General features: G+C 36.5%; 1 protein-coding gene across 14 annotated transcripts in view; it reads right to left on the reverse strand.

Annotated features, from left to right (window-relative positions):
- Window positions 1-12,207, reverse strand: part of KIAA1328 (KIAA1328 ortholog) — a 365,569-nt gene that overhangs the window by 88,464 nt on the left and 264,898 nt on the right. For all 14 annotated transcript variants that reach the window (XR_009250976.1, XM_058692244.1, XM_058692242.1 and 11 more), the window contains one exon: window positions 1,252-1,433. Coding sequence is in view for 13 of the 14 variants with exons in the window: in XM_058692244.1 (XP_058548227.1) it covers window positions 1,252-1,433 (182 nt within the window). In the remaining variant the exon portion in view is untranslated. The remainder of the gene's footprint in view (window positions 1-1,251; window positions 1,434-12,207) is intronic.

Below are 12,207 nucleotides of genomic sequence, written 5' to 3' on the forward strand. Positions count from 1 at the left end.
AATAAAGCACTGCCCAGTTTTCAAATACATAAATGTAAGAGCGGCTAGAGAGATCATCAAAAGTTGGTTGCTTACTAGCAGAGATGGGCAAGTACCAGCTCAGTAAAAAAAAAGAGGTAAATAAGACAGAAGTCAGGGTTAATGGCTGTGAGCAGGAAAAAGAGATATCTTGGAAAGAGGTGTGAGCAGAGGGGGCTCCAAGACTTTTTGTGGCCATTTCTTTCCTGTACATCTCCCTCTACAACGAAGCTTAGACTTGCTGCATTCTGCTATGAAGTCCTTCCCTTAATAATTTCATGAGAGGGGCGCCTGTGTGGCTCAGTTGGTTGAGCATCTGGCTCTATTTCAGCTTGGGTCACGATATCATGTGTTATGAGTTTGAGCAACACGTCGGGCTCTGTGCTGGCAGTGCAGAGCCTGCTTGGAATTCTCTCTCTGCCTCTCTCCTGCTCACACACTCTCTCGCTCAAAATAAATAAACTTAAAAAAATTTTTTTAGGAGAGATTAAGAAAAAAGCTGCTCCAGAAACAATAGGGAAACATAATTAAATTTGACTGCTTCATTCAACGTTTCATACTGTTACTTTACAATTGATTTATTTAAAAATATCTGTCACATCTGGGGTGCCTGCCTGGCTCAGTTGGTGGAGCATGTGACTCTTGATCTTGGGGTTGTAAGTCAGGGCCCTACATTGGGTGTAGGGATTACTTAAAAATAAAATCTTAAAATATCTGTGACATCTAAAATAGGAAGAATTGCTGGCACTTAAAAGACTATTAGGTAATATATGCTTCAGACTTATGAGGTTTTGTTTTAGCCACAATGTAGAATTGTCCATGACCTCTCCTCCACCCTTCCTATATTTCTAGTTAATTGAGGATTAACTGTAATTGTTAGAGTTTACTCTCCCAGAAGAAATTTATATTCAATTTCCTATGCTCTTTACTCACTTTGAACATTATTTTGTGTCTATGACCATACTTACTATTGAATCATCCTTATAGTTTGCTGCTTGCAGAGAGAGACAAACTGGACAGTTTCTCAGAAGAGTATTCTAAGAGAAAGGATGATGTGATTCAGTGATCTAGCAAATGTGCTACTTGTGGCCTTGAAGGCACATGTCAGTTTGTAACATACTTAACTCTTGCTCAGGGTTGTAGAAATCATCTGGAGTTCATGGCTAGCACCCACTAGCAACCACTAGCCCTGGAACAGCTTCTTCTTTTGCTACTTATAAATGCTAAGCTTACCTCTTTGGGGTCGATATGCATCTTTCTTTTGACATGTCCATAGGGCATTATCTTCTGTTTGTGATTGAAACCCAACTGTCTTCTTCTCCCTTCTATTTTCACCACTGTTAGTGGACCCCTGGTACTTTTTGATGGATGATGATGCTCCCAGCAGCCAGTCAGCATATTTTGACTTCAATAAACTAAAAAGAATAAACAAGAATGGGCTGTATGTAGACAGCATACATGGGGGTGTGCGATCACATAAAGGCATATAAATTCAGCATGAGTTAAAATGCAATTCATGGCAGTAAGGACTTTCTTTTTCTTCTTATTTTTTATTGAAATATAATTTGAATAATTTATAGAAGGTCTGTTTTGTAACTTTCCACAATAATTTTGGAAAAGAAATGGTCTTTATCCTCAAAAAGCTTATATTTGGAGTTGGGGAAATGAGACTCAGACTCATGAAACTGCTAATAAAGCCACAGAGTATGACTAAGAACCAGAATATCTGTAGAAATAAAAAGTATGCTAAAACAAGACTTGCATAACTAAAATGTTTCCAAGTACTAAAATTGAACATTAGGGATTAAAATATCACCAATTTGCTTCAACATGCATTTGTGTTTCTCATTTTCAATTGTTACAGTATTTATTATGTGCCCAGAGTATGTAAGGAGCAGTACAATGGTGCATGTGGAATAACTGGTCTCTGTCCCCACATCATTTCATTCTAAAGTCAACAAGGCAAATATGGAGAAAAAGGAATTTTAATGAAAATAAACACATGTACATATGTTTTTCTCTCTAATAAACTGTGTTCTCACCATTAACACATTTCCTTACAACATTTTATTTTTTAGAAAGAAGTGTTAGAATGATGTATATTCATTACTATTCCACCAGCCTCTTCCTTCACACTTAAATTAACCACAGACTCATGACACTTTGGTATTGTCTTCCCCATGCCCATGAACAATGTGAGTACTAAAGTGAAAAGAGAGAGAGAGAGAAAGAGAGAGAGAGAGAAGACTTTTACTCAAAAAGTAGAATCTAAATATTAAGACTAAACAAACTCCCCAGAAACAGAGGTAATCCCTAGATAGAAATAATTTGACCAGGACTATAATCATGTAAACCTATCAAAGTCATTGGGTTTCTGGTTTATGTTGATCAGAATTTTTAATAATGTCTGCTCATATCAAATGTATTACTAAAACCAAGAAATTAAATAGCTTTATGTTTGGAGTGATATAAAGAAACAAAAACTATTAGTAGTATGGCTTTATATGAGCATAATGCAGCATATTAAATTTATACTCTTAAATTTTTTTTTAACCAGAATTCAGAGATCACTTTCCCATGTGGATTCACCAGTGGCTGTATATCTTAGCTCATATAACTTCTATTCATGACACAGGAAAAAGAAGAGAATAAAACTATCTCACTGTGAATGTAAGATAAATTTACCTTAACCCAGAAGCTCCAAATGCAGGCAAATCCAAGGACTATATCTTTGCTTGTTCTTATATGAAAGTTAATGCGACCAAGACTACTGACTCCCCTAAATTCATTCATTCTTAACTCAGCTGAGTCCCCAATACTAGCCAATGTTTATCCCTCCCAAAGCTGATTGCTTCCCGCTTCTTTACCCCATTTTCCATACTCCATTTCTATACCTTTATTCCAAACCCAATCCTGGTAATCCACTATCTCAACAGGGGACATGGCTTCTAATTTCTCTAAAATAAAGATGACTAGAAAAAAAAAATCTCTCCTTTCCTTTGTATTTATTTCCAGCTTTACCTATCTACTATTCCTCCATTAATGTCTCCAAAGAAAATCACACCTTTTATTCGTACTCTTGATATCAGTGACCTATGCCTTCTGTGACTATGGCCTATCAGTTATCTCCTTTTCTTATAATTTACAAATTCCTCCTCTCAACTTAATTCTTTCTGAGGATTACAAACAAGATCAGACTTTCCATTAAAAACCAAACCCTAAATCTAAAACCAGAAACTCTTCCCATAAGTGGGAAAGTATAATACTCAGTGTCAGTGACAGTGAGGGGACAAGAGCATTTTAATACATTACTGGAGGAACTGTACATTTGTATAGCCTTTTGGTGGGTGATTTGTCAACACAAAATAAAAATGCACCTACCTCCTAACAATTTTGCTTTTAAGAAGTTATTCTATAGAATTACATAAACAACAGTATGAGAATATTTGTTCAAGGATGATCACTGCAGAATACTTGTAATAGAAGAAAATTGAAGGCAAATATTCAATAGAAGAATGAGTGAAAAAAAATCCATGATACATCTATTATAAGGAACAATATTCAGTTATTAAAAGGAATGAAGTAGTTCTTTATACTATTGTGGAGAAACTTCATGACATAATATTAAGAAAGAAAGAAAGAAAGAAAGAAAGAAAGAAAGAAAGAAAGAAAGAAAAAGAAAGAAATAGAAAGAAAAGCAATTTGCAATAATAGAATGTATATAATGTGACCTAAGTTTGTAAAAACAAAAATACATAAAAAGTATTTTTAAATTTCTAGATGAATAAATACCAAACCTGTGGAAAGAAGCAGAAATAGAGTGACTTAGGGAATAGCTTTTATAATTTAGTTTATATACTTCTGCATATTTTCATTTCATCTAATAATCATGTACTTTTTAAATAAAAATTACCATCTCCTCTCTTTTCCTTCTCTGCCAAACCTCTAGAAAACAATAATCAATTTTATAGATATACCTACTAAAACTAATTTAAAATGTATTTATTTAAATTCAAGTTAGTTAAATACAGTGTGGTATTGGTTTCAGGAGTTGAACCCAGTGATTAATCATATAATACCTAGTGCTCATCCCAACAAGGGTCCTCCTTAATGCCCATTACACATTTAGCCCATCCCACCACCCAACACCCCTCCAGGAACCCTCAGTTCATTCTCTGTATTTATGAGTCTTTTAATGGTTTGCCACCTCTGTTTTTATCTTATTTTTGCTTCCCTTACCTTACGTTCATCTGTTTTGTTTCTTAAATTCCACATATGACTGACTTATTGTGCTTAGCATAATACACTGTAATTCCATCCACATTGTTGCAAATGGCAAGATTTCATTCTTTTTGATTGCTGAGTAATATTCCATTGTGGATATATACCACATCTTCTTTATCCATTCATCAATCAATGAATATTTGGGCTCCTTTCATAATTTAGCTATTGTTGATAGCACTGTTATAAACATTGGAGTGCATGTGCCCCCTTCAAATCTGCATTTCTGTATCCTTTGGATAAATATCTAGTAGTGCAATTTCTAGGTTATAGAGTAATTCTGTTTTTAAGTTTTTGAGGAAAACTCAAAATTTCCACCCAGTTTGCATTCCCACCAACAGTGCAAAGGGTTCCCCTTTTTCTGCATCCTAGCTAACATCCGTTGTTGCCTGAGTTGTTCATTTTAGCCATTCTGACAGGTGTAAGGTGGTATCTCAGTCTGGATTTGAGTTGTGTTTCTCTGATGATGAGTGATATTGAGCATCTTTTCATGTGTCTGTTAGCCATCTGGATGTTGTCATTGGAAAAGTGTCTATTCATGTTTTCTGCCCATTTATTAACTGGATTATTTGTTTTTGGGTGTTGAGTTTGGTAAGTTCTTTATAGATTTTGGATACTAACCCTTTATCTGATATGTCACTTGCAAATATCTTCTTCCATTCCATTGGTTGCTTTTTAGTTTTGTTGATTGTTTTGTTTGCTGTGCCTAAGTTTTTATCTTGATGAGGTCCCAATAGTTCTCTTCTGTTTTTATTTCCCTTACCTTCGGAGACATGTCTAGTAAGAAGTTGCTGCAGCCGAGGTCAGAGAGGTTGCTGCCTGTGTTTTCTCATAGGATTTTGATGGTTTCCTGTCACACATTTAGGTCTTTCATCCATTTAAAATTTATTTATGTGTATGATGTAAGAAAGTGGCCCAGTTTCATTCTTCTGCATGTCACTGTCCTGTTCTCCCAGCACCATTTACTGAAGAGACTTTCTTTTTTCCATTGGATACCCTTTCCCGCTTTGCTGAAGGTTTGTTGGCCAGACACTTGTGGGTCCATTTCTGGGTTCTCTGTTTTATTCCATTGATCTATGTGTCTGTTTTTGTACCAGTACCATACTATCTTGATGATTATAGCTTTGTAATACAACTTGAAGTCCAGAATTGTCATGCTTCCAGTTTTGGTTGTCTTTTTCAACATTACTTTGGCTATTTGGGGTCTTTTTTGGTTCCATACAAATTTTAGGATTGTTTTTTCTAGCTCTGTGAAGAATGCTGGTGTTATTTTGATAGGGATTGCACTGAATGTGTAGATTGCTTTGGGTAGTATCAACATTTTAACAATATTTGTTCTTCCAATCCATGAGCATGGAATATTTTTCCATTTCTTTGTGTCTTCTTCAATTTCTTTCATAAGCTTTCTTTGGTTTTCAGCATATAGATCTTTTACCTCTTTGGTTCGGTTTATTCCTAGGTATCTTATGGTTTTTGGTGCAACTGCAAATGTGTTCGATTCCTTGATTTTTATTTCTGCTGCTTCATTATTGATATACAGAAATGCAACTGATTTCTACATGTTGATCTTATATCCTGCAACTTTGCTGAATTCACATATCAGTTCTAGCCATCTACCATGCTAATGGAGGTCAAAAGAAAGCCAAAATAACTATACTTATATCAGACAAATTAGATTTCAAAACAAAGACTGTAGCAATAGATGAAGAAGGGCATTATATCATAATTAAGGGGTCCATCCACCAAGAAGATCTAACAATTATAAATATTTACACTCCCAACTTGGGAGAACCAATATATATGTACATATATACATATATATTAATAACAAACATAAAAAAACTTATTGATAATAATACCGTAACAGTAGGAGACTTTAATACCCCACTTATAGCAATGGAGAGATCATCTAAGCAGAAAATCAACAAGGAAACAATGGCTTTGAATGACACACTGGACCAGATGGACTTAACAAATGTATTCAGAACATTTCATCCTAAAGCAGCAGGATACACATTGTTCTCCAGTGCACATGGAACACTCCCTAGAATAGATCACATACTGGGTCACAAGTCAGTTCTCAACAGGTACAAAAAGATCGAGATCATATCATGCATATTTTCAGATCACAATGCTACGAAACTTGAAATCAACCACAAGAAAAAATTTGGAAAGCCCTAAAGCACATGGAGGTTAAAGAACATCCTACTACAGAATGCATGGGTTAACCAGGAAATTAAAGAAGAAATTAAAAAATACATGGAAGTAAGTGAAAATGAAAACACAATAGTCCAAACCCTTTGGGATGCAGCAAAGGCAGTCTTAAGAGGAAAGTACATTGCGATTCAGGCCTATCTCAAGAAGCAAGAAAGGTCCCAAATATACAACCTAACCTAACACTTAAAGGAGCTGGAAAAGGAGTGACAAAGCCTAAAGACAGCAGAAGAAGGGAAATAATAAAGATTAGAGTAGAAATAAACAGTATGGAAACAACAACAAAAAAACCCCAGTAGAACAGATCAATGAAACTAAAAGCTGGTTTCTTGAAAGTGTAAATAAAACTGAAAAACCCCTAGCCAGACTTATCAAAAAAGAAAAGAGAGAGGACCCAAAACTACTTTTTAAAGAGCAAATCTAGTGGTCTTTCCTCTTTCAACAGTCCTTTTACAGGACACTTCACAGCAGTTGACTCCTTTCTGAAAATTTTTTACCTGGGACTTCAGAATATACTATCATGACTGGTTTTCTAGTTTTAGGAGCCTTCTACTTCCTTTCCCTTAAATGCAGACATTCCTCAAGATTCTGTCTTTGTCTGTAACCTTCCCTCACTTAGCACTTTCTTAGTGATTCTTGTCACATCATTGTATTTTCAATGATGATTTCTAAACAGATTCATCTAGCCCCCATTGCTCTCTAAAACTACTGACCTGATCCACTAGCTACTAGAAAGTTGTGAAGGGAGGTCTTGCCATACCTCCCAAAGCAACTCATGTGAAAGCAATGGCATTACATTTATCTTGAAACTAGTTCCTCCATGCTTCCATTTGCATTTAATGACGCTACCATTCTCTCACTTATATGAAAAACATCATGGGGCGCCTGGGTGGCGCAGTCGGTTGAGCGTCCGACTTCAGCCAGGTCACGATCTCGCGGTCCGTGAGTTCGAGCCCCGCGTCGGGCTCTGGGCTGATGGCTAGGAGCCTGGAGCCTGTTTCCGATTCTGTGTCTCCCACTCTCTCTCTCTGCCCCTCCCCCGTTCATGCTCTGTCTCTCTCTGTCCCAAAAATAAATAAAAAACGTTGAAAAAAAAAATTAAAAAAAAAAAAAAGAAAAACATCAGTTATCTCGAATTCTGCTTTCTTTGTGCCTGTTCAATAAATTACTAAATCAATAATTCCTTTACATATTCATCAGATATTTGTTGAGGACACACTCTATAGGCCTGATAATGTGTTATGGAGCTAGAGTGGACAAAATTGAAAAATAAATATTTATTGAGTATATGAAATATGCTAGGTGCTAAGTATACAAACATGAGCAAGACCTGGTTTCTGTTTTCAAAGTGATTTTAGTGGTGAAAGAGACATTGAAACAGATCATTTTTAATACAATATGATACATGCTATGATTCAAGATGCAAGGGTGTTAATGGGAGCATAAAGGCAGGACACCTATCTATATAACTGAAGGGAAATTCTGGAAGCATCCAAACTAAATTTTGGGGGATAAGCAGGGTATATGGAATGATATCCTAAGTAGAAAAAAACAGCATGAGCACATATACCAACAAGTAAAGCCAGACAGATAGGCTCAGCTCAGATCATGAAAGGCTTGCTTTTTCATATAAGGGGCTTAAGCTCTATTTTGTAGGCAAGGCAGAGTCACTGAAAGGTGCTAAGGGGAAAAAAATGGCATTATCCAACTTGAATTTATCAAAAATTATCCTGGCACCATGTAGACCTACAAAAGTGACTGCAAGAAGTTGGATGAGTCAGAGAGCTGTTGTAACAGCTCTGATGAGAGATGATGAGAGTTTGGAATGGAGAAGCAATCATAGGAAATGAAGAGAGATAATTTTAAAAACATATTTAGGATTTAAAATTGGTAGAGGGGCACCTGGGTGGCTCTATTGGTTAAGTGTCCAACTTCAGCCCCAGTTACGATCTCACAGTTCATGGGTTCAAGCCCCGTCGGGCTCTGTGCTGATAGTTCAGAGCCTGGAGCCTGCTTTGGATTCTGTGTCCCCCCCCCCCCCCCCCCGCCCCTTCCCCACTCACACTCTCTTTCTCTCTCAAAAATAACATTAATTTTTTTTTTAATTGGTAGAACTTGACAAGTGTTCAAATGTGAAAAGTGAGGAGAAAAGGGAGTGGGAATGGCAGCATTTGTGGGCATAAGCAATACAGAGAAAAGGACTGGGAGCGTGGGAGAAATTAAATGTAGCCTAGGGTACTTATGAAACATCTGGGAAGGTATTTCAAGAAAGCAATTGGATCAATAAGTCCATAGCTTTTTGCTAGCTGGCTGAATGTTGTTAGGGTGGTGGGACTGAAACAGAGTTGAACAAGTGTAGACCTCATTTTTATTTTATTTTATTTTATTTTTTTATTTATTTATTTATTTATTTATTTATTTATTTATTTTTTAATATATGAAATTTACTGTCAAATTGGTTTCCATACAACACCCAGTGCTCATCCCAAAAGGTGCCCTCCTCAATACCCATCCCCCACCCTGCCCTCCCTCCCACCCCCCATCAACCCTCAGTTTGTTCTCAGTTTTTAACAGTCTCTTATGCTTTGGCTCTCTCCCACTCTAACCTCTTTTTTTTTTTTTCCCTTCCCCTCCCCCATGGGTTTCTAGACCTCATTTTTAATTCTCTTGGGAAGGAGAAGGTAAATTCATTCTTGTGAGTGAAAGAAATGGGTATTGAGGAGAGAAGTGAGGATGTGGAGTATATACGTATTAAGGGAATTCAAGATAAAAATGATCAAGAACAAGGGAAAAACTATCCTGTAGTGTTGAAGGCCTAATAATTAGAAATCATAAATTTGTGCCAAGGCTCAGGTGTACAGAAGTAAAAGAGAAAGCAGCCTCTGAGCTTGATTCAGGGTTAGGATTTATTGGGAGGGTGCAGCATACTGAAGGTCAAGGTTCAAGCTCCAATACTAATACCATTCCCAGTATGAAAGCCCTCCCTACCCTGCACAAGCTCTGATATTCTGTGCCAAGCTGCCCTCCTCTGAAGATCATGCTCTAACACTCTGATCATATCAGTTTTGAGGTATGATGTGAGGTAGGAATGAAGAGTCATTTTTCCCTGTATCTATATCCAGTATATCCAGAATTATTTGTTTAAAAGACTCGTTTTTCCACAGACTTGATTGATACCTTTGTTAAAAGACAACTGAACATATGAGTGTGTGGGTCTATTTCTGGACTCTATTCTGTTCCACTGACCTATTTATCTATCTTAATGTGAATACCAACCTGTATTGATTACATAACTTTAATTAACATACATGAAATTAGGAAGCACAAGTTTTTCAATTAATTTTTCTAAAACAGCAAAGACAGGGGCGCCTGGGTGGCTCAGTTGGTTAAGTGTCTGAATTCAGCTCAGGTCAATGAGTCTGAACCCCATATTGGGCTCTGCACTGACAGCACAGAGCCTGCTTGGGATTCCTCTCCCTCTCTCTCTGTCACTCTCCTGCTCATGCTCTCTCTCTCTCTCAAAATAAATAAATAAAAATAAAAATAAAAAAATAGAAAAGGCTGTTTTTGCTATTCTAGGCCATTCATATTTCCATATACATTTCAGAATGTTTGCCAATTTCTATAATAGTAGCTGATATTTTGACTAAAATTAGTCATTTCACTTGTATTGAATCTAATCTTCAATTTGGGAAAAAATTGGTATCTTAACAATATTGAGTGTTACAATCTAAGAACATGGTATATCTTTCTTTCCATTTATTTGAGCTTTCCTGAATTTGTCTCAGCCATATATTATAGTGATCAACATAGAGTTTTTGTACACTTTTTGTTAAGTTATTCATAGTATTTGATGGCTTTTAATGTTGCTAAAAATGCTTCGTTTCAGTTAATATTTTATTTGCTGTTTTACATGTATTTCTATATGACAGCTAATTGCATCATACAGAAATAAAATTGATTTTTGTATGTTGAACTCAAATTCTATGAATGTATTAAATCCACTTAATAATTCTAGTACTTGTTTCTGTAGGTTCTTTAGGATATTTCTTTCTACGTAGATAGCCATGGTATTTGAGAAAAACACCATTTTACTTATTTTTTTCCAATACTTTTCATGCATGATCACACTAGTTAGGACCTCCAGTACCATGTAAATATAAGTGGTAAGTGTGGACATTCTTTCCTTATTCCTAAAAGAATTCATCACTAACCAGATACATCTTTGAGGTTCCTGGGTGGCTCAGTTGGCCGAGCATCTGACTCTTGATTTCAGCTCAGGTCATGATCTCATGGTTCATAGGATTGAGCCCTGCATTGGTTCTGTACTTATAGCATGGAGACTGCTTGGGATTCTCTCTCTCTGCCACTCCCCTGCTGAGGTGTGCACATGCATGCACTCTCGCTCTCTTTCTCTCAAAATAAGTCAATAAACTTTAAACAAGAAAACTGAGAGAGATCTTTGTCCATACCCTCTATCAGATTTCTAATTGGATGACAGGTTATTTCCCCCCCCCCCCCCGCAATACTCCTTTTTAAAAAAAATTTTATTTTTTTATATTTTCATCTAAATTAATTAGGAAGAACAAATATTGTTAAAATGTCCATTCTACTCAAAGCAATCTACACATTCAATGCAATCCCTATCAAAATAACATCAGCATTCTTCACAGAGCTAGAACAAATAATCCTAACATTTGTATGGAACCAGAAAAGACCCCAAATAGCCAAAGCAATCTTGAAAAAGAAAACCAAAGCAGGAGGCATCACAATCCCAGACTTCAAGCTATACTACAAAGCTGTAATCATCAAGACAGTATGGTACTGGCACAAGAACAGACCCTCAGATCAATGGAACAGAATAGAGAACCCAGAAGTGGACCCACAAACACATGGCCAACTAATCTTTGACAAAGCAGGAAAGAATATCCAGTGGAATAAAGACAGTCTCTTCAGCAAGTGGTGCTGGGAAAACTGGACAGTGACATACAGAAAAGTGAACCTGGACCACTTTCTTACACCATACACAAAAATAAATTCAAAATGGATGAAAGACCTCAATGTAAGACAGGAAGCCATCAAAATCCTTGAGGAGAAAGCAGGCGAAAACCTCTTGGATCTTGGCTGCAGCAACTTCTTACTCAACACATTTCTGGAGGCAAGGGAAACAAAAACAAAAATGAACTACTGGGACCTCATCAAAATAAAAAGCTTTTGCACAGCGAAGGAAACAATCAGCAAAACTAAAAGACAACCGACAGAATGGGAGAAGATATTTGCAAAAGACATATCAGATAAAGGGTTTGTATCCAAAATCTATAAAGAACTTATCAAACTCAATACCCAAAAAACAAATAATGCAGTGGAGAAATGGGCAAAAGACATGAATAGACACGTCTCCATAAAAGACATCCAGATGGCCAACTGACACATGAAAAAATGCTCCACATCACTCATCATCAGGGAAATACAAATCAAAGCCACAATGAGATAACACCTCACATCTGTCAGAATGGCTAACATTAACAACTCAGGCAACAACAGATGTTGGCAAGAATGTGGAGAAAGAGGATTTCTTTTGCACTGTTGGTGGGAATGCAAACTGGTGCAGCCAATCTGGAAAACAGTATGGAGGTTCCTCAAAAATCTAAAAATAGAACTACCCTACGACCCAGCAATTGCACTACTAGGTAT

This window comes from Neofelis nebulosa, chromosome 11 (genome assembly GCF_028018385.1).
Source record: "Neofelis nebulosa isolate mNeoNeb1 chromosome 11, mNeoNeb1.pri, whole genome shotgun sequence".
Taxonomy (NCBI): Eukaryota; Metazoa; Chordata; class Mammalia; order Carnivora; family Felidae; genus Neofelis; species Neofelis nebulosa.